This window comes from Pecten maximus, chromosome 6 (assembly GCF_902652985.1).
Source record: "Pecten maximus chromosome 6, xPecMax1.1, whole genome shotgun sequence".
In the NCBI taxonomy this organism is placed as follows: Eukaryota; Metazoa; Mollusca; class Bivalvia; order Pectinida; family Pectinidae; genus Pecten; species Pecten maximus.
Window position 1 is genome coordinate 13598984 of NC_047020.1, and position 24464 is coordinate 13623447.

The 24464-nt window shown below is 34.0% G+C and overlaps 1 protein-coding gene across 6 annotated transcripts in view; it reads right to left on the reverse strand.

The window, feature by feature from the left end:
• Positions 1 to 563: 563 nt before the first annotated feature.
• LOC117329022 overlaps positions 564 to 24464 on the reverse strand; it is a 48203-nt gene continuing 24302 nt past the window's right edge. For 3 of the 6 annotated variants that reach the window (XM_033886708.1, XM_033886707.1, XM_033886703.1), the window contains 21 exons: positions 16396 to 16455; positions 16187 to 16257; positions 14653 to 14746; positions 13279 to 13347; positions 12716 to 12807; positions 12126 to 12199; positions 11109 to 11191; positions 10425 to 10508; positions 9763 to 9815; positions 9048 to 9125; positions 8840 to 8900; positions 8591 to 8705; positions 7716 to 7786; positions 7059 to 7193; positions 6197 to 6350; positions 5746 to 5843; positions 5333 to 5551; positions 4529 to 4585; positions 3661 to 3714; positions 2245 to 2334; positions 564 to 1890 (listed from right to left, as the gene is read on the reverse strand). In XM_033886708.1, the coding sequence (XP_033742599.1) occupies positions 1759 to 1890; positions 2245 to 2334; positions 3661 to 3714; positions 4529 to 4585; positions 5333 to 5551; positions 5746 to 5843; positions 6197 to 6350; positions 7059 to 7193; positions 7716 to 7786; positions 8591 to 8705; positions 8840 to 8900; positions 9048 to 9125; positions 9763 to 9815; positions 10425 to 10508; positions 11109 to 11191; positions 12126 to 12199; positions 12716 to 12807; positions 13279 to 13347; positions 14653 to 14746; positions 16187 to 16257; positions 16396 to 16455 (1944 nt within the window). In that variant the 3' untranslated portion in view covers positions 564 to 1758. The remainder of the gene's footprint in view (positions 1891 to 2244; positions 2335 to 3660; positions 3715 to 4528; positions 4586 to 5332; positions 5552 to 5745; positions 5844 to 6196; positions 6351 to 7058; positions 7194 to 7715; positions 7787 to 8590; positions 8706 to 8839; positions 8901 to 9047; positions 9126 to 9762; positions 9816 to 10424; positions 10509 to 11108; positions 11192 to 12125; positions 12200 to 12715; positions 12808 to 13278; positions 13348 to 14652; positions 14747 to 16186; positions 16258 to 16395; positions 16456 to 24464) is intronic. The other 3 variants (XM_033886704.1, XM_033886705.1, XM_033886706.1) reach the window with 3 other exon arrangements.

Consider the following 24464-nt stretch of genomic DNA (forward strand, 5'->3'; position numbering starts at 1 on the left):
ATAAAGGTGGGAATGATATGTTCATTCAAGGTTGAAATTTACAAATCTAAGTTTTTAAAGATGTGTTTGAGGTATAAGTACCAGTGTACCGAGTAGTTCTCGAAATATAATTATTTCAAGACAAATCAGGAAAAATATATGTTAAAAACCTTCGATATTATTGAAAAAGTTTTAAATGGACTATTTGTAAGAGGTTAAAGAGCAAAAATGACGAAAGTGTCGCTATGTGGACAGCAAATCAATAATGTAGCAGACACATTTCGCGTGAATTAAATAAAAAGCAAAGGTTATATACCCTTCGGCATAATGCAGTAAAAACATAAGCAAGGGGCAAAACTCTGTTGATACTTGGCACTAGACACAGTATCCCTGTATGGAACACTCCACTAGTGCAGACTTAAAGGTGATGCATTGCAATATACACAGGAAAAGTAACGCATTGATTGACTAACGGACAGAATATAAACTTTTGTTACCGGTAAGGAATTGATCACGTTTCATATTATCTTAGTGGAAGGGTAGTGGAAGGGTATCGTGTCAGCTATAAACGACAACAAAGACACTTTGATTTGTAAAAATAGCACTGTATTCGTGTGCGACACATTCACTGGCGGTATACGTATACAATCAATGGACGGATCAAAGGGTGCTGGCAGAGCAAACTTTTAAAGTTCAACACAGAAACAAACATCAACGTTCATAAACAAAACAACATACATATAAATAAAACGTAACTGACAAAATAAGTTGGAAATCTATAAAAAGAAATGCAGTATGTGATTAATATTCAATAATTAGGACGACAGCAAAATGATTAAAATTAATAGTAACTGCGATTTTCTCACACAACCAATACGAAATTACCCAGGAATGCCTTTCAAACTGCATATATATTAACTGCTCTGGGTAACGCAAGATTATTCTACACATAAAGTTTCGAAAACGATGCATAATGGAATGTATGCTGTAATACCTAATTTGGACACATAAACTTTTGTAGCATTAAATTCATTTCACTACTTTTTATAACGTGCTGATATTGAGCAAGTATCAATATTCGACAAGTCTGAAATAATATGACTTGGTAAACGCTTAGCCTACGACGAAATCCTTTTGAATACTAACATTCTATATACCTATAATGTCGTTAAATGTTTTAAGAGCACCTGTATATTATTATATATATGCTATGCATAATTGATGTGAAATAAATAAATAAAAAAAAATATGTTAAGAACTACCTATACGTACAACTCTTCCCCTAAACACTCAATCAAACAAGTTAATCTATATATTCTGTCTACTGGCAGCACCGATATCACCTCATTATGTTGATTTGATAGATGATTATGATTATATGCAATTTTAAAATATCAAACTGTTAAACAACAAATATTCACGAGGAATCTATGTTCGCGATGTTCACATATTTGGAACGTGTATGCTAGATAACCTTTCAAGTGAAAACCAAAAAACAATCGTTCATTTCGCTCAGAGAGTATAATCCCGAAAAGCAATAGCCACGAAAATAAATTTGTTTGCAGTATATTTCTGATTGGATTACGCTTGTATACTTAATAACCAATACATTCGTTAATTTCGAGATATAAAAAAAAAAGATATTTCGATGTTATTGTTTTATAGAGTTACAAATAGTTTATAAACGAGCTGCTGAGAATGTAATAAACAACTTGAATATGTTAACAATCCCATTGATAATCGATATGGTAAGTATCTGATAATTGTTTTTAACTGCCATCACGACTTTTTCGTTGGTTTTGTCACTTTCTTTCGCACGAGTCTTCTCATGAGCACACTTTTGTACTGGTCCCAGGTCTCTTTGGTGTATAGAATATCTTTTGCTTCGTCATTGTTCATGTATTCTCGTTGCTGTAAAACAATAAGGTACACATATTACATAAGCAGTTCAACAGTTTATAAGATGACAATCCTTAAGCTCTGCATCTGTTTTAGTTGGATGTGTTAAGATTACACGAATGTTGTACATAAATAGTATCATGGTAATAAAGATTAACTTCGATGTTTCAATTAATTTGGAGATTGATGAAAATTTTGGAAAAGACAATCATTATCTCTGATTTTAAAAGACTTAATTTGTTTTTTAATCAACTTTTGAAAAATTGAGCCCTGCGAAATTAACCATTAAATAGTTCTGCATTCGTTTAAAGTGCCATATTCCGTGTCCTGTCTGACGATATTTTAACGAGTATTGGGTATACGTACCATTGTTTCCACACGCAGCATCGTATTATTTTGCGCATGTTCCAAGAAAAATCTTTTACTGATCTCTATCACTTCAGCGCCATCACTAACCTATAAAGGTAGGAATGCAAACAGAAAATTAGTATATTTTACATAAATAATTAATGAATATATTAAATTACATTCAATAGGTGTCAGTGCCTCTTCTTCTTCTGCTAACGTAATAGCCAAAAGACATTGCCATGCGTATTCAATCCGAAAAGCATTGTCTTACCTCGACATCACAGATGGTCTGTGCAATATAATGTACTATAAATAGTTTGTTTGTTCGGGTGTTTATTTTTCGTTTATATTGGAGATAACTTTATACACAAATATATATGTCATCAAAATAGTTTTGAAAAATTACAAGATATTTTTGTCAACAAGCTTTGCTATTTTAGTTGATTTCGAACTGCTTTCAAGCTACAACATCAAGCAGGTGCACACCAATCTCCTGCTGCCTCGTGCAAGTATAAGTGCATTGTTACAATGTGAAATGTTTTTTTTCATGTATGGACACAGAGCCTAATAAACAACAGAATATCATTAGACATATTACTGTGATTTTCATTGCATACCATAGTCTAAACAAATATGAATATTGACTATAAAACCAAAATTATATTCACTTCGATTGCTGTTGACGCAATTATCGCGTGACAAATGCAAGTCATTTAATGGGATATGGTAGGGTGAGAAAACAATGACCCATTGTCAATGAAAAATGACAAGAGTGATCTTCGCGCCACCATTTGTTTTGTTGCAAAGAATTGCCATGCCTTTCTGTGATAGATTTATCAATATCTAGCCTTTTTGGAGAACGTGAAAAAAGAGAATATTTTCAAATGAGGATGAAAAAAAATCAACAATTTGCTGCAAAATTTTATTGTTTACATGGAGAATCCTATTTTAGAGAAAACTTTACCTACTAGTAAAAATTCTATTGTAGGGCATTTTTCTCACAAAAATACGAGAGTTCGATTTTTCTCTCTCCCCCCCCCCCCCCCCCCCCCCCCCAACAACCTGTAATGTCATAAAATAGATCATGTTACCTTTCTCGCAGTAAGACAAGATGACTATGGGAAAATAACAACATGGGCTTACATTGCAATACAAACAATAACACATTATTTGGTATTTTCTTCTTTTTACATATAACGCCAACTGACTACATCTAATATGTATCAGCGATCTTAAGGGAGAAATGTTAAGAACTGAACTCAAATGTAGGTTTGATATTCGATTGGATATCTTTTTCTCGAGAGATAGCATTTTAGGAGTGTTTCAATCCCAATAAGATACATTTGTCACACTGTACAGACGTGAGAATCACTTATCGAGATTTTAAACAAATAATGAAAATGTATTATTTGCTTTTCTTTCTTTTTGACTTACTAGTATGACTCCCTTGGCCTCCGAGGCGGTTGGTGGCTGTAGGTGTTCTAGTCCCTGTAAAGGAAAACAATCCAATGCTAGATTTCTGGTTTACATAAACATAAAGTATAGTAAACAATGACAATCCCGACCTTCACTGTATATCATTGTTGCGATATAAAGTAGCATTATTATAGCTTTTTATCAATGAAAACGGAGGTAATTACCAACTATTAGCGATGTAACAAAAACTTTTAAACATGATATAATGTTTTAGTTATAATTGCAGCATGGTAGAACATATAAACTTCTATAGTTTCAATATTTTTTTTTTTTGATTATGTCCTTCTGTTGATTATTTCATAAATTTATGAAACTCTACTTTATTAGATGTGATTATTTTCAATCGATTTCCCCATTTAGTTAAGCCATATTAAAAGGAAAAAAAACAATTAAACTATTTAATTTGAATGATCGAATATGAGGTTAATCAAATTTTATCAGAAACAAAATTGTCTTAATCTAATTAAACTATAACCATGTGTTAATCAATTAGTTGGGGAAAAGTAACTGCTATCTGAAAGAAAACACAAACAGAAAAAAATCTTGTTTAGATGGGATGGTATTTGCGCATGCATTATTTTATCGTATGAATCGAATCAGTGGTGTCAGTGCAATAGACGTGATAAACGATTAAGATAATTTTATTTGATAACATGAAGAAAATTTACTAAGGAACTATCCTGAAATAAAAACAGTTAACGCTTTCTTGAAAATAACGGTATTGCATACGTACCATTAATTGTAAAACGAAGCATATTGTTCTGAAACTAATATCATGTTAATTGCTACGCTAAAGCAGCATGCGGAGTACGTAGACACTTCTCACCTGTTCACCCGGCCGCCTAAGTTGACTGTGGAATTTCTTAGAAATAGCGTCCAACCCCTAAAGTATCGTGTGATAACGAAGACAAAAGTTAGTCACAAACATTGATTAATCAAACGGATGATGCTCCACTTGTTCAACATCTTCCTGTATATATTAGTCTTGTTTAATGTTAAGACAATAGAACAGTAGGTATGATAGACAGAGTGGCGTTATGTCACATCACATAAAATTAATAAGCAACCGGTATGTTTTTGACATGATTACGTTCAATTAACCAGGAAACTATGATTTTAAATTTCTTCTGTTCTCATTTTCATTGTTTATTAATGCCAGTATTTATCATTCTATAAATAATGGAAGCCTAGAAATAAAATTTAAGCATGTCCAAACATGACATCTATAGCAAAATATGTTTTCTAGCATTGCTCCGGATAAATTGATATCACATACAGTGTATATGAAAATAAGCAAAAGCAAGAACTAATACTTCAAAAGCGACAGATATTCTTTTTTCCAAGCAATCGTACATACTTATTATACTGTTACGATTTTAAATAGAGATATATAATATGTGATCGTGTATATTAACTACTGTTGTAATATCAAAACAAATAATGTGACCGAGTTCATATGGTTTGTGTTTATGTAGACTATTCTGTACTGTTATTGAATACACAGCATACAGAAAATATATTAATCAAACAGACACAAGAAATGTACAGTATCACACGGTAAAACCAAACGAGTCACCCTAGTTAGTGTATATATGATACAATAATTCAGGAGAAATAAAAAGTTACGTACAAAAATATCGCCTGGATTAAGTACATCCAACTGTAGATACGCAGGTCGAAGTTTGATTTCCTTTGTGGCTTTTCTTGCATATACGGGATCAAACTCGGTCATCTCCCTTGTCAGGTAGGTACCGTGAGGATGGAGCTCGCCGTTAGTATGGGGACGCTCTGTAGAGTTCGATATCGGAGGAAAGGATGTTCTCTTGTCACTCTTCTTTATAGGTGAGTCCTATAGGCATGAACGATTTTTAAAACACGAAAATAAACAAATGTTAGGTGAAAAAACATTTTTTTAGTATTGATAAAAGAAAGCAGTATTTCATCTTCGTGAACTTATGAAAATTTCAATCCGTCTGTTTGGTACCAATTAGAGACTTTTCAGTTAGTCATTACGTATAAAACCCATAAATCAACAAAACGTACATGTCCATTTGTAATCAGTATGTCTGGAAGCTCAGTATCGGGTGTGATGTCCGCCCGAGATCCCCTACCGCTGGATGGGTTGTCTACCCCTTGTTCAACTGCGAATGTTAAAGAAAATTACTCATCATGGCTCATTAGTTTTATATGCGAATTATAAAGTACATACGTATATACATAATTAGTTATAATAACAATTATATAATGGCAAAGTATGTTCCGATAGTGAACCGAGTGATATCAGACGAAATTGTTGACACATGAAAATCAATATGAAAGAAAAAGAGCATAATCGGGAAAAAGACGGAAATAAATCAATCAAATATAGACAGGTAAGAGAAATATTAAAGTACACAAAACACACTAATCATAACGTGGATGTTCAAGCAGGTGCCCCAGAACTGCAAATGGTGCCTGCTCCCTCTTTACACGAAGACAACTTTTTGTCACTTGCCTACAATAGGAGGTTTGACGTATTTAGCTTTCCGCTTGTTCGAAAGTTGTCTCCCTGTTGCCGCATTCTCAATGGTCTCGGTTTTAAGTTCATCCTGTTCCATTGGCGATTGCAAAGGAACTGTCGAAACACTAGGCTTGTGACGTTTCGTTATCTGAAAATTTACATTGAATCCACACCTTACGTTTGCACTCCTACGCATTTATTTTATTCAGATGACAGTTTAACATGCTGAGATATGTGTATATGATATATACAATCTACATATCTGACACACTAATATCATTTTACAATGGAACGTTCGGTACTTTTGGAATATACATTGCTTCGACATAGAAAGAAATTGTAGTGATTATGTTTTTAAAAATTAAAACGAAATGATAAAAAAGGGGAATATTGTATATATTGTACAATTGCTTTCAATAAAGTATCCTTTAAATCCTTATCAAAGTTTGATTCATATCAAGCTAACACCGGCAGTTATGTGTATAGCAGCTTCTTAGCCTATAAAATCAACTATATACCATATATTTGAATTCATACATTATACACAGTAACGCTAGTTTCAATCACCTGCAAGCAATACAAACATATTGGCAACACACAAACAATAAACCAACAATGCTGTGATGCAAACATTTTAAAACATGTTAGTATGACAAAACAATGCTGTAACTAAACCCTAAACAAACCAAAACCCGTTCCCAGGTCTAAACGCAAACAAAATAGATTACAAGGTCCAAACTCACGCAAATCAAAACCAGAGTCCAGTCATTACTCTAACGTGTTAGTTTTTCATTGACGAGTTGTTATTATTTATTCTCGTAAAACGTGCTTCAAAATAGTGCGGATAAGTTCACACCTTGTGACCTCTTACGTTGGAAAGAATACCCATGCCCTCGGCAAAGGTGCTGTTCTTTCTGCCGTGAGAATTACTAGAACTCCTACTAAAACCCATACTTGAAACGAACGGGTTGGACACTTCAGGGGTGTTGATCTAAGAAATGAACAGGGACTCAACATTAATTATCTAGAAAATGGAACTTCATACAACAAATATCTGTTTTTTTCCCGTTGTATTTAATAACAATAACACTTTCCTTAAAGTTGAAGGGACAAGTTAAGGAAGTATCAATTTCGAGCGACACCATCAACATACAAACATTATCAACATCGAAATAAATAAGTGCAGTCTATGTTGTGAATATTTTCAATGCCGTCAATATACAGTGAAAATCACATTCGCAAAGTATAATCAAAATACAGTAATCTCATAGAAAAGAAGGTCGTTTGTTTACACATTTTTAATTATGCTTTATCAGAATTAGTCTTTTATATGATTAATCGGTAAATATATAGTGATTCAAATATAATTTAAATCCAGTAAAGAATGTAAAATCTGACACCTAAATGATTATCCGCCATATTTTTTGTTTGTTAAACGTTCGTTAACATCAGTTCATAGCAGATGTTTACCTAAAGATATTAATCGTAAATTAATTTCTGTTTTCAAACGTACCTCTGGAAGTGACAAATTACTGCCGCTGAGAGCTTTCATTTTCCTCTGTGACATCAGACTTCCAATCATTGCTGAAATATTCAGAGGACAATTCTATAGGAGAAATAACATGAAATAAACCATATCAAATGAATGGCTTGATCTTCGGAAAACATATACACGTACCGTTGATAATACCTGCAGTTTTAATCGAGGTAAAATATATGACAAACACATATTCAGAAAATCGTGAAGTGCACAACAGATTATACATATGTAGCTTTTATTTGCGAGAAGTTAAGATAAAGGCGATTTTTAACTAGATGAATATTAGAGTGTGTAAACTTCAGTTGAAACCTTTTTGTTGCTCGCCATTTTTTAACCCTAAATACCAATTAAGGACTGTTTAGAATATAATAATAGACAAATTAGATGCATAAGGTTACACCCAGTAATACAGAAATATAACAAACACAACAAAACCATTGTAGAAATATCGCTTATAAGAAGTGCTACAGTAGCGGAGCAATATTTTTGGGATATATTTAAATATTAATTCGTTGTAAAATAAAGATTAAAACAATAAGCTCAAACCTTCAGAGGATGGCAATAGCGATAACTTCCAGTTTTGTATACAACAGCCAATCATTCAATCATAATTAATCTTGTGTTGGGGATGCAACACCTTTAAAACTTTGCATAAAAACTTCTGGATTATTACAAATGGTACAAAAGGTCAAACAATCACGACGAAAAGAACACTGAAACACCACAGTAGAATACTTAATGATGGATGTCTGGGACTCGTTTTGGTAATTTAAGAAAAATCGTCTGGTTATATAACACTGAAATTGAGATTGTATTAAATAATGTTACGTAACATTTTATTTACAAACCTTGTGCATGGCTAAAGGATCGGCCACACCCCAGTTCCTCCATACTCTGTGACATGAACTTACGGTCCGTCTCTACATCGATGACGCTTTGAATTCGAACAACTCTTACTCGCCCCTACGGAGTGAAAGAAATTACTTTCATGGCTATGGTTTTTATTGATTTCAGATAGAAAATATAGTGTTATTCGTAAATCAAACTAAAACGGAACCTAGGCATTTCAAAGCAACAGCATGAAGATTTATGCTTACAGATTTCACTATGTGAATCCACGGTGTTCTATTAGTGTCCTCGACGATTGTCACATCCTGGCTGGAAATAAACACAATATAAGTTACAATACTATAGATGAAACAACGATGTTCTATCTGTTAGGTTTTTATATGTACTATCTTGGAGCGCTATACATTCATGGTACAAAGTATACATGTACCAGTATATTACAATTATAACACTTACCCATAGTATTTGAGGTGTATTGAATCTGGACTTGTCTTGAATACATCACATGGAAATTCCAGAAATAAATCTAATTTTCTGCAGAATAAATAGATTATGTATTAAACTAAATTTTGACATATATTAGTTATTTTTAGTAATATAAACTTGAATGAGACTTAAATAAAGTGAACTGTATAATTGTATGTGAGCAAAACAATTTTCGAGAGAACAGAATAAATACCTATTACTCACTATGTCTGGAATGTAAATACATAGGCCACTCCCTCATCTAAAGACAGTTTTAAGTTTATGTACATCACCACAGTCAAATATTCAACAGGTGTAGATCAAGGTCAAGGGCGCAGCAGTGTGCGGAAATATTTATGGAGTGGCAAGTGTTAGGAGTAAAATCAAATTCTAGTCTATAAGTAACCACACTCTTTACCTATATTTGCATAACACGTTCAAGTGTGTTTGCTAAATACAATTTCAAGCGGTTTTCGTTTTGAGACTTGAGAGACCTCCGATGATATTTCATCAATAAATCGACCTTGTATCAACATACACGCACGGCCTATATGTATTGTTCTGTGGAACACTATTTCGGGATTTAGTGTTTACGCTTTAAATTTAAATGTTTGATCCGGTGCAACACTAAAATGTTTTCTATGTACATAAACTTGAATTAGCTGTAGATGTAAACCTATTGTATAATATAAGTAAACATCCTTACCTTAAAAAGTCTATTGGCGGTCCTAATGTTCTGTTTCGTAACCGTAAAAAGTCCTGTAAAGGAAATTCAGAAATCCAATTAAAATTTTCAGAGCTCAACCTGTATTTAATTATTACTTAGGTTATTTGAATGCTCGTATCATCGAAAATTCAAAGGCCAATTATATTTCCCGCGCTTTATTCCATACCTATCAACATTAAATAGCGATTCTCTAATAATGTTCGTTTCCTCATATTGTCTGCTTCCTTTCGGATGAAAATCCATGTTTGACATTGCAAGCTTATTCGTATGCGTAAAGAAGATTGTGAACAAGGGTTCAATCTTTTTTTTTATAATTTGTTTGTAGTTTTGGAATTCAATTTTGCTATATCTACAACGATGCTGCAATGTGTATTTTGTGGATGTGACTTAACTGTGATTTGGCCTAGATCTGTATGGCAGGAGTCGTGCATGAAGCGTAGGACGCTTACCTTTACTAAACCTCAAGTCTAATTATCCCTGTACTTTTCAGTGTTCTCCATGTAAAACGATATATTTTGTTCGTTTTCTCGATTTTGAGTTTTGATTTGCATGAAGGTTTATTTTGAAAGTGTAGTAATATAACCCCATGTTTGCGTTTAAATTGATAATGTACACGTATATAAAAAAGGTTTACTACGTACATCTCTATGTATGATGAGAACCTCCACCTGTCCCCGTGACACTAGGTGATGTTCTCTCTGCCAGGACATCTCAAGCTCGTGTGCCTGCAATTAATTAGACACTGAAATAACATTTTTATGCTTTTTTGATAAGATGGAATATCTCGAACTAAAAAAGTCGTACAATTAACTTTCCAAATAAAGAAAGAGGGAAACCGATGATGTTATAACCAGGTATAAATGTTGTTACATATGTTGTGTTACAGGATTAACCAGGTATAAATGTTGTTACATATGTTCTGTTACAGGATTAATTCGCATATTTTATTGTCACCAAAGTAGTTTGATCAGGGAATCAGCCATAATGGTCTTTTGAATGGTAAAGCGTAGCTCGCTTCGCAACCTCATATTACTGTAAAGACAATTTCAACATAATCTGGTAACGTATTTGAATTATAAAGTTTTTAAATCTGTGTCTTCACGTGATATATGCTGGTGTCGAAATCATGATGAGGACATATACTATTGAGGATGAGTTTGATGAAACACAATGTCAGTGCCATGCAACGACGGAAAACAATAACATGTGCTGTGACTAGAGTAGAGATCACCAGTTAGATTTTCAGGAACAATCGTCTCACTCTTCCATGATGTATCAGAGAATCGAATAGAACAATGCATATGTGTGATAGTCTCTACACTTACATCAGTAGTTGTGCCCTTCTCAATGTAACCTTCAGACCTGGTCACCAGACCAGAACTGAGACGATACTCCTGTACCTTTTGCACTGTAATAATAAAAGTACATGTCAATTGTTATCATAAAAAGACAACGTCAACAGCAATTAACATTAAAAGACACAGCACCAATGGTAATATGATAACAGGGTAGTCAATAAAGCACCAACAAAGGTTGATATATCTATTTAAATAAGGTGTCAAGAGTGTTTGTCTGGTTGTTTTGGAAACCATTGAAATAATTCAGCACAAAAAAATGTTCTGTTTATTGATATTTAATCATGGCACGATATTTAGAGTAACCTTGATCGATCAATCCAAATAAAAACATTCCACAACATGAGAAAACGATATTCAAAATAAACAATTACCCCGGATAACAGGAATATATTGAGATGTTTAAGACAAATGATGTCACGCGACTTAGTCGTTAAAACAAACAGATCATGTGTAACGGTGTCTGATATGACCTTCCAAGACGAGATACACAAACAATCATACAGAACCACGGGATGTTTACAGCAAGACAATGGCGGTATTGATGACCTGCCTGACTGAGATTTTACAAAGATCCCTCAACAATACAAAGATGTCATCATGTACTTTAGTAGTAATCAAAAGGCACGTTGTATCGCATGTGATCAACAAAAAATATGTAAAAAAGGGATCTTATAATGTTTTTCACTATAAAATATTCAGATCAATCAATCTGTCATATTGCAACATATCCGGAATAAGATGAAGAATCGAGATGAAAGGGCATATCTGGGATCATGATTTTGATTCGATGAACTTCTGTTGTGGCGTTACGTAACTATCTGATTAAACCCGACCTCATGACAGTTATCCTAACATTCATAATTGAAAAATGAAGAACTTTAAATAAAGACATTTTGTTAAGTTTATTATGGAGAGTCGTGATTTAAGATTAGTTTTAGAAACTGGAATATAGCGGTATGGTAAGAATAACAGCAGGATGCATACCTTTGCCCGACATGATATAGTAAAATCTCTCAGGATCTCGTTCTTGTAGCGCTATGATCCTGTTGGAATCATACCTGTAAAAGCCAGGGATCACAAGATCATTGTGAATTAAAGTTAATTTTTACTAATCATTTGTTTGTTCATCATCTAATATCAATATTATCAATATTACTATTTTTGTCTAGCGTAAGAAGACGTAATCATAATTAAACAGACTTACACATATTAATAGGTTCGATATATAGTGACAGTGTAAAGGTACATATTAACAGTGTAGTAAACTTTGTTTTCGCTCTAAAGATATCGCACTTGATTATGAGAACACTTATGATATATAATAAGCTAGACCAATTCATCAATGCGCAAGATTTATGAACATTTACGCTCCACGTTCATATTTGCAATTACAGAAATCGAAATTGACCACGAAGTATTTGTACATAGGATTATATGGAACAATATATCGGAACTAGATATTGTTTAATCATGTCACATGATAAAGACAATGCAATTTTCATAGTGTCATAGAGTCATTTTAATGCTGTAGTAATCACATCTGCGTCATCTCTCTCAACCGTAAGGGCATTTACCTCTCATACGCAACACATCTCGCTAAGTCGGCCTCCACTTCCACTGGGAACAGTTGTTTAAATGCCTTCGTTGCTCTTAGAACCCAAATGATCTAAAACATCAAATGGCATATTTGTTCAAAGTCCACTTTGATCGGTTGGCATTAAATTACACACACATTTTTTAACATTTAATAAATATATAATCATCAAAAGTATATGAGACATAATCATGAACTGTCAACATGAATATACATGACTGAATGATGGTTGCATCATGCACAGACAGGCATGGTATACGATATTAAATACGTTTATTCAATTTTAGAATTTCCAGTCTTTGAGATTAAAATACAACTACAAGTTGTGGTTATATCACTCATGTAAAAAAATAATGTCATCTAATTGTTTTCTTGTAACAATGGTATGATGTCATATAATGCAGTATCACATAAGTGAAAATGACGCGGGTCCACTGTGCTCGAAGCTCTATGAATTGAAGTAATAAACCGATAATCATTACTAGGTAAATTTTAGATAAATCTATTAATAAAAGTCTTAATGATAACGATTAAGATCCTTACCTTTTTAATATCACTTTTACTTCGGTAGTTGGGCTCCGTTGAAAATGCTAATTGCATATCAAAGGCAAGCTGCATAATAATGAATAATACATTTAATTTAAGTTGAAAATAATACAATAATTGCTCAAACATATCGATGATTACATGGACTATATGAATTGCAATACCAAAGTTTATTTGGTGTGAGTGATTGATTGTTTGTGTACGTATGTATGCATGCATGTATGGGTATGTAAGCGCAAACGAAAAGCAATAATTACAACATCTGTAATGCAAATGTTGTGTATTGTATGAATGATCATCAGATCATAAATCCATTACCAACGTTGAGTTGAATTGCAGGGTGTTATTAATTTGAACTTTTATTAAACAATATTCAAATATAAACAAAAATTACTCAGCTTAGAAATAGACTAAAACTATGTATAAATCTATCAATAGGACACTGAGGAAAGCTAACGTTTCAAGACAAAGATTGGCAGTATGTGGTCGTCAGATAAAATATAACCGGGATGACATAAAGGATGATCCACAGTGTTAAATGACATTGGTACTACAATAATAAAAAATGTAAGAAACAAAGGAGAATGATAAATATGATGTTACTTTATTACCTTCTGCTAATGAACACGTATTGATTGAAATTATATTGACAGCAACTAATGAATGAATAAATTAACATCAACTTTTACACGAGATGTTTAACTTACACTAGATCGGTGACTTACACTAGATCGGTGACTTACACAATATCGGTCAATTACACTAGATCGGTCACTTACACTATATCGGTCACTTACACTAGATCGGTGACTTACACTATATCGGTCACTTACACTAGATCGGTGACTTACACTATATCAGTCACTTACACTATATCGGTGACTTACACTAGATCGGTGACTTACACTATATCGGTGACTTACACTAGATCGGTGACTTACACTAGATCGGTGACTTACACTATATCAGTCACTTACACTAGATCGGTCACTTACACTATATCAGTCACTTACACTAGATCGGTCACTTACACTATATCAGTCACTTACACTAGATCGGTCACACACACTATATCAGTCACTTACACTAGATCGGTGACTTACACTATATCGGTGACATACACTAAGTCGGTCACTTCAACTAGAATCGGTCACTTACCTATTCGGTCACTAACACTAGATCGGTGACTTACACTAGGTCGGTGACTTACACTAGATCGGTGACTTACACTAGATCAGTCACTTACACTATATCAGTCACTTACACTAGATCGGTGAATTACACTATATCGGTGACTACACTATATCAGTCACTTACACTAGATCGGTCACTTACACTAGATCGGTCACTTACATTAGATCGGTCACTTACACTAGATCGGGAAGTATCCTTATCCTCCCTGTTCCCCTTTTGTTTCAGGCGTTTGACAGCAAGGGCTGTGTCGGGCTTCACTTCCTTGTAGTACCTTAAAGAACGTTATGTCATTTATTGCATAGCAACATTTGATTAACGATCACAATGTTCCTGGTAAATAGGAACAGGATTTACAATTCATATAATACCAGTATACCAAGTTATTCCATAGATTAACGTTTGCTAGGTTTGCACAAAAGACATAGATGTAAATAGTACCATGAGACAGATATGTTGTAATTGAAACAGTACCGAAACAAGAATATAAAAAATCTGCATCACAATTCTCTTTTCTAAAATCATTACTTTCAATATGCTATTATTTCTTTTTTTCGCATCCCGCAAACAAATGGAAATCCTTGAAAACAATTAAAACGGTATTCTTTGAAGTAAAAAAGGCTTCATAACAGTTCCAATATATCGCCTATCGAACAGAAAAAAATGAGAAGAACTTAACATTGAGTGATGCAGCTCTGTTATCTTTGACATCAAAGCTTACAGCAATGACGATCCACTTTGAAATGACAGTCTGTCATGACGCAATAGGATTCACAAAACAGAGAATACCAATTACGGGTAATGCAATGTGTATTTCCTGTTAAGCTACCTGAAAAGGCTCAACGTTTCCAAATATAGTCCGTGTTCAGTGACAACTGAGGTGTGTTCTTATCATTCCCGACCTTGATAGCCTTTTGTAGTATATTACCTTACAGGCAGATAATTGAGAGACTAATACAATAATAAGTCCTCGTGGAAAATTTCTTGCAAATGAAAATATCGATGAGATATACTTCCGGTTTTAAGCAGATGAAGAAGACTGAGGCATGCCGAATGACGATATTTGAATGTCAGGGTATATCCGTTATTAAAATGGCTTTCTCTAATATCCATTTATAACATCCTTACAATAATTCTGGCCACACATTCGATAATAACATATCAGGTCTCCTGCCCGTCATCATAATCATCGTTTAAAGTCAATTGTACACGCAACAGTCTCCACATTCCTTATATCTTGGTGGTCCTTTATAAGAATCCATTAGATATATAGCATTCTTCCTGGTATTAACAACATACCGGTGATGATATATTTTGCAGGAAATCAATAGATGCATATTTTCTTTGTGTCGGATCGTACTTGAGTCCTCGGGGGGTAATTGATCATAACGATTCCCTATATACATGTCGTACAGTAAATTGGCATCTGCTGATGAATCAGTAATTATCAGCCTGGACATGCATTAGCACAGCACACCGTACCAAACATCGGTATGTCCTCTCAAATCATCAGACTCCAAAAATGAACAAACCAGGAAACAAGAACAAATTATGTTCATTACCTAATACTTACACGCCAAGCTTACATTGAGAGAACTAGAAATAATTTCCCATAGGTGACGTTGTTAGCATTAAACAATGACTTGTATAACTTTATCAAACATATGATGAACATTACAGACCACCCTATATGTCACTTCCGCTGCGTACTTACTTCCGCCTTGAAATACATGCCCGCGCCAGTATCAGTACCAATTCTACAGCATGTTTAAACTTCTCAATAGCCTGGAATCATAATTGATATATTATAAATAACTGATGTTTTAAATACACTTCCTTTAATAATGTATATTACGATTACTATAAAGAGCATTCATAATTGATACTAAATTTTTTCCCGATCATTGAATACTGTTCGCTTACCTTCATTCCTCGTTTGAAGCGTTGTTTCTTTATTGCCCCTACGTCCATCTGGGCTACTTTCTACAATAAAATAAAACATCCCAGTAAGACAATGTAGAAATATTCCACTACGACTGTAACTATTTCACCCTGCCTTACCCTTCCCATACTGTCTCAGGATAGCATTGACATGGTATTTAAATAGATTGTGTTGATATAAGGCCAGATCAAATGGAGTTTTTTTTTCACCTGATCGATGTCATCGAGACAAAAGCCATCAACTTTACCAAAAACACAAAGGCGCGAGCCCTACGGTATATTCCACACATATATATAACTAGCTAACATATCAAGTTTGTTTAAATCGTTTTCCGAAACGGTAAGTACAGTAGATGCTAACAAACTTCGATAAACCTAATTCTAATCCGATCTATAAACTCCATTGCGAACCCCGGTGAATGTTTCGTTTTCTTCGTTTCTTATATTCTAAGATTTGTACTTGTGTGCTAATCTTGTATTATTTTTATTATGCAAATAGGCTCTGCACATCTGATAACATAACACTTACGATTTGAATGTTATCTATTTTGCTAAGTGTATAATTTAAAGTACTATAAATTTATCAACTCATACCACTTATTGTATAATATTGATAACCGATATCTACACAAACAAGGCAGAGCCAGTTCTATCATCAGGGCCAGTTCTATCTTCTGGTAACTGTCAATATCACCTATCAAGCAACGCTACCAAACTTTGAACAACCCCTAACACGGCAGTTAAGAGTATGAGGTTGTAGTGAGGTTCATTTTCGGAATGCGGAACGGCTGTACATTAATTGCTTTATTGTCTGATATTGATTTTCTGTACATTGCTTACCCGGTATTCATTTCAGCTAATGCGTTATGATTTTGTATAGCTATTTGCCACATAAACTAAAAACCTTTTTAAATGTCAATTCACAAATACACATTCCATTAGCAGGACAATGCTTTTTGAAACGTTTAAGTGCATATTAGATAAACTAGTTTGTACAAACAAATCAATAGATTAGGTGTTACGTTTAAATGTTTTTTTTTAATCTAAAAAAATATCAGAGTGCACGTTTTCTAAGTAATTTGTATATGTAACCTTTTGTACCGATATGACAGCTTAAGATGATAAACTTACTTGAGTGATATATAAATACACACAATATTACGAAATCATATTAGTATTACAAACAACAATTGTATATGTCCTGACTTCGAGTTAATTTATTTCATAAATAGTTGAAGTCTTCCGATAACCACAAACATAATTGTTTACAAACAGTTAATAAAAGGACGAGACAAGACCATTAACACACACCATCATTACTCGAGAAAAAGTACGTAATCAGTACACGCACCTTAATAATGTTAATGTCAAATATACATTTAAAATATATTAACAAAACGAACTAGCTGCCAATTTTGTATTCTATAAGCTTCAAATAAATAAATAAATGAATAAATAAATAAATGAATACTAGCACCAAAAATCTAGATAAAACAACTAAGCATTCTATCACTCAGGTTATACCTGCTGAGAGTCCAGGCGCTGAAACCAATAACGTTTTATTAATTACGACATACGCAATGTGTACCGAATGGTTGAATGTATTGTACAAATGAGACGTACGTGAACAGCACATTTTTATGTTAATTCAGTAACAGATACAATATACTCGGGGTATAGAATTACATCATGATCATACACATGTTTCGTCCTTCAAGGACACGTCAATGTTTTAATTGCCAATCGTCAACAATGTTAATGGCAAATCGTCAGTGGCGCTAGTGGCCAGTCGTCGATGATGTTAATGGCAAATCGTCAATGAAATTAATGGGCAATCGTTAATGATGTTACGTCTATGATATTAATGATCAATCGTCAATGGTGTTACATCGATGATGCTAATGATCAATCGTCAATGGTGTTAATGGCCAATCGTCAATGATGTTAATGGCAAATCGTCAGTGACGTTAGTGGTCAGTCGTCAATGATGTTAATGGCAAATCGTCAGTGACGTTAGTGGTCAGTCGTCAATGATGTTAATGGCAAATCGTCAGTAACGCTAATGGCCAATCGTCAATGGTGTTAATGGCCAATCGTCAATGATGTTAATGGCCAATCGTCAAGGTGTTAATGGCCAATGGACAATGACGTTTATGGGCAATCGTCAATGATGTAAATGGTCAATCGTCAATAATGTAAATGGTCAATCGTCAATGATGTTAATGACCAATCGTCAATGATGTTAATGACCAATCATAAATGATGTTCATGGTCAATCGTCAGTGACGCTAATGGCCAGTCGTCAATGATGTTGATGGCCAATCGTCAATAAAGTTAATGGCCAATCGTCAATAAAGTTAATGGCCAATCGTCAACGATGTTAATGGCCAATCGTCAATGAAGTTAATTGGCAATCGTCAATGAAGTTAATTGGCAATCGTCAACAATAATAAGTGGTCAATCGTCAATGATGTTTATGGCCAAAGTTGTACAATTTCAGAAGGGAAGTCATGGATATAAAAAGGGAATGCTATTTTACCCAATAGCCTAATCATTTTCGTATTTTCGCATATTGAATAATTTGAAAAGATCATGAGGTACTGGTGCATATTCTTAACAGGTGCCACTATTCGAAAGGATTCCAAAGTAGTATATGTCGGTAAGGCACACCTAGGAAACTTACAGTTTTACACGAATGGATTATGTCTTATAAAACAGGTAATTGAATACAAAATGTATGTATGATCTCACAAGCTCCTAAAAAGTAATATTTGTATTTCAATTTCGAATACTTGAATATGTTTTTATGTTGATAAATGACAGGATTGGCCGGTATATAACCGTTGGTACGATATCAATCGAAGGTTTCTATTTTAGTTCTGATATGTCTATTATCATATTTCTATAAATATGGTCATTTCGAAATCCTGTATAAGCTCTATATATAGCAGCGAAGAACTTTATATAAGCTGTATATTTAAAGATAGTGTGTCTATTTTCGTATCCAAAGGTGCTAGACTATCGTTGTATTGTGTCCGTGGTGTTTCCCTGACACTCTTTTGATCCAGGTGTTGCGGCCTTGTTGCTCTAGAAATTGATCTCCGGTAGAGACTTATGACATAACCACCGATTTACGGCCAGATTTCAATAGTCCAGTTCGCGGCAGTCCTTTTAAATAGATTCCTATCAGATACATACTCAATCGTCTGGCAGGTGAACACAATAACAAGCTGCCAAGGGTTCTATAGTCAGGAATTCACCTGAAGTAGGACTGAATTTCCGTCAATCCCGATAGTAAAGTTAATGGAATGACACTTAAAACTATTGTCTATTTGTACAAGTCATATTTAAACGGCGAAAATCGTTCTACAGGAATTTAAAGAGTTTCAAAAGAATATTTAGATTGATGATAATTTGCGTTTAAAGCAATTTAAGTTATCGACATAAACAGAATAAATTATAATTTAACTTGTTGTCGTTATGTACCTGGTGTGATATGGAATCGTTAATAGGGATATATTCTACGGGTTGTTTACGTGATAATCATGTAAGTGATCTAATAGATAGCTTTTGGTGTTTCAGAAATTGGCTGTAAACAGATTTACTTATTCAAGAATAATTTAGTGGTACCTGATCAGGGGTGACTCCAGACATGAAATGTGTTCACAAGGGTAAATATATGCATAATGAACTATCGTACAGTTATATATATTACTCTCAACAGAGGGACTTGGCCCTATGTATTACATATATCTAATACCGTTGGTTGGAAATTTGCGGCAAGTCCCTGTGTGTTAAGATTGATATTTTTTCTTCACACTTGACACGATTAATATGATATACTGACTAACCCAAGACTAGGTCGAATATCTACACACAATCAAGGCCTGAGGTCTGATCGTAAGACCCATTTCCTCCCTTCAGTATTGAGAACTGCATTGGTCGTATATAATATCTTATTACCGAGTACGGATATCAACCTGGTATCACAGAGATCATCAAATAAAGAAATCCGTGTAAGGATTCCCGTGAGCCGATGCGGTTCCATCTCGATGCGGTGTATGATTTGCTATAGGACGTTTATGAGTTAAATATTGTTCTATACCATATATTTTCTCCTCTGTTGATAGAGATTTGGAGCCGTAAAGTCAGCGTTTGATTACCGCAGGTCTTCACGCATGCTCTCAAATCCTGTTTTGTAAAGGTTCGTGGCGATATCTACTAAGTTTATTTCGTCTTCTGCTTACATTTACTGAAGGTAAAGTCGTGAAAGGGTCTCACTGCCGATCATGTGACAATAATATTAGGGTCCCATCATGTCATCCAAGAAATATAACACCCGTCGTTTTGTACCACAGCAATGTTTACCTTCCATACACAAGTGTGGTTTGACACGCATTTTTTATTACAGGTATAACTTAAAAGTTTTAAGAAACAAATTCTTATTCATGGTAAAATTGATTTAATGGAATTTCACTTTTTGTCTATTTGAATGGCATGCACAATGCATATCAGATCTTTAGAATTATTTTATAAAGGCTTTAATTTAGACTGAAGATAAGTACAATGACTCATCACAAACAAGACGGTAGTCTTGTAGACATCTATCAAAGACCGGTCTCCATGTTTAATAAAACAGATCAATAATAAACTATACTCAGTTTATAAATGTGTTGATCTATAAGAAATGAAAAAGGTCCGAGCGACATGTATCGATTCATGATCTCACTCTGTCAACGTTACAATACCTACAGCCCTAGTGAACAAAATAGTATGACAGATATATTGTTATCTCTGAAATAATAACATTATCGAGTATTATATTACAAATGGCAATACACTAGTTTCTGCTAATCGTTCCGAAAAATAGATCATATCCTTCCATTTGAGGCTGGAAAAAAGGGGATACTAGTTTATTGGATAAGAACCTCGGCCTAGTCACTATCATATGTTTTCTTTGGTATCCACAATTGTCATTCCATCATAGAAGGTCTAATAGCTACACCAACCATAATAAATGCACGTTCGTATCGAACATTGTTTTTCAACACACATCACAATAGAATTCTAATGCTTGTTTTGTTATTTGTATTGAGAAGAATATCCACAGCTCAACTGTCTTTGGGAATAATTGCAAATCAGCAGAGGTCATAGGAGAGAAGGGGTTAAACGGGAGACGCATTCTGAAAATAGGTAGACAGAAAGGTCAAACCCTGGACGGGGAGTAAATATTTAAATAATATTTCGCAAATGCTTTAGAGTGAAAGTTTTTTTAATCTCTATAGCTTCATCGCATTATCATTGGTGACAAGGTTATAAACATTGATTAACGTGACTTAGTGTGTTAATACAAATATAACTTGGATATTAAATTATTAAAAGAGTTTCTTGTCTCCTACATCACAAAAGTAACGCTCGAACATAGAGCTTTCTGGAAAAATGAATGTAATTCAACTTGTTGACATATCAATGGAAATAAACAAAGTGTAACAAAATATTAATTCTTATGTAAGTTTTGTTTGTTGGTGTCAATTCACATGGAATTGCATCCTGGGTTACCTCAAATTTTGTATATAAGAATATATTTGTATACGTAAGTAATGGCGAAGGTAATATCGGAAACTCGCTTGAACCTCCTGATATAAATTGAACATTGATGTGGTGAGTTCGTTTACTCCACAAAGGTACTGATGGTACAGATACCGATCTGCTTTACTGTAAGCTCACCGATCACCTGCTGGTTGTCCGTATCCAAAGAGATAAACAAGGGATGAGAGTGGTTGTAAAACCTACAGGAATGTATTAATGTAGAATGGAATAATCTCCCAGGTGAATTAACGTATACCTGTTATTGTTTCTACACGATAGTTCTACACGACGATACATATTAGGTCCTGTAAACAAATATGGCGTGATTCTGCTGAAGGTAGGCTTTACGTCGGGGCTTAATATAATATGTACTGTACGTACGACTAGCACCTGCTTAGCGGAGTATATGGATGAATGATTTACAGATTTGTAGACCTATCTCTATATTGTTAAAACCCACCTTAGTTTACAATGTATTACTATGCTAATATAGCATACTCGCTGAGAAGAAAATGAATTTCATTACGTTTTGTTGTTCTTTATATTTTCCCTGACGAACTCTTCGCTTTTCATTTTGGTTTATTTCTGTTTTATAGAACGGCATATTATGAAATCAATAGATTCACATGTTTTACATTGTGGTGACGTTTGTACAAACAATATATAGAAATCCACAACCATATAATTTATTCTTTCCATCCATCGAACGAACAACGTGTCATGGATGCTGGCAGAGTGGATCAAGCAATTATTTCAATTACGCGTATTTCTGTGCCAAAGAGCAAAATTGTGTTATTACTTTATATTTCCATTTTCTGGTGTAACGGTTATCATTTTGAATACACGTAGTTTAATTACATTCTGTCTCTAGTTATTCATCAAACCAACATTACTTCGCGACTACAATCTTAATGATTCCGAATTATCCTGAATGTTGACATACCCATTCCTACTTATCATGCTATTCCAACAGTATCACGCAGCTCACCTATGCTATGGTCATCATAATATTATTGAATCACTATCTTACATCAAAGTTATATTTATTTTAACACAAAATGGAATGTAAACAAGGTTTGACCACTACACCTGTCATTCGGACACGCACCAGACCAAATCATTGACCCGTAGTTAAGCGATTGGACAGGTGATTAAGTTAGGTTTGGGTTTAACAGTATTGACCGTTCCCTTGATGCTTGAAATCAACACTTTAAGCTGTTAGATAAATATAAAGCGAGTATACGTCATAACGAACACCACTTTGGTTTATAGTTTGTTCACTGCTTGCAGTAGGAGTGGCGAAATCTTTGTTTAACGCCGGGTAATCCAGTCGGTCTACACGAGAGCATAGGGAAGGCTATGAAATCCTCTGATTAAGAGTTAAGACCATGGCATGTTTTGTGTGGACAAATATATATATAACATATTCTAATCTCTATTGAATGTCATTCTCATTCTCAATCGTAAAATGCTGTCGACCCGTACACCCGACTCAGGACAATGCGACTATAATGCGTCAGTATTTACTGTTGTGTAATAGCGCCAAGCACATCATATATGACAACAAACTACTCCAAGACTTCTATAGCTTTTGTTGAAATATAAGCTCTGGAGATATGTTTATTATTGATATAGATAGTTGTGAACGGTCCATATAAGCTATACATTCTATAAATCTCTACTTAGAGAAAGGGAGTAGTCCGAAATAAGATTTTATGATTGTGTTAAATAATGAAGACGAAATTCATTTCTATCAGAATGTTACCAGCATGTTCAAATGACAAAATAAAGAAACATCCACGTTTCGTAAACCATACATCAAACTGATTCGTTGATCAAATACAGATTAATGTTGCTGATATTTGTGTGTATACTTCCATGATGTTACCACAACAATATAGACAGCTTGGCATGTAGATGTACTTGACATCTCAAAGTTTTGATGTCTCAGCTGAAACATTTTGACGATTTTACAGCTAACTTGTGTGCAATTGAACTTAATGTTAATAACACAAAACGAATGTTATAACCTTAATAGTATGGATGTCTTGAGACATCTCCTAAAAATGTTATGTTTATTATCTCCACCAACCATCTGATTTGTTTGAAATAAATAATAAATACTCATCTAAAATCGACTTTTGGATCAACTTAGCAAAATATCTTAGGTTAATCTAATGTAATTAAAGATTAACTGACAGTTTGAAAACTGTTCTATAATGAAAAGATTTTTGTGCATATGCATGCAAAAAGTTGATGGAATAAAATACAACAGAACCAACCGCCTAGTATAAAGGCAAACTAAACAAACATGGGTGACGTGATTCGTACACACTTTTGCTCTGCTGTAATATTAGCGGCACACTGGTGTTTTAATGGGTAACATTAATGTAGCTATACATACTTTAATGCAAAAGATATGTTTTTGAAGTGATCATTACATAATTCATCTTTCGGTTTGA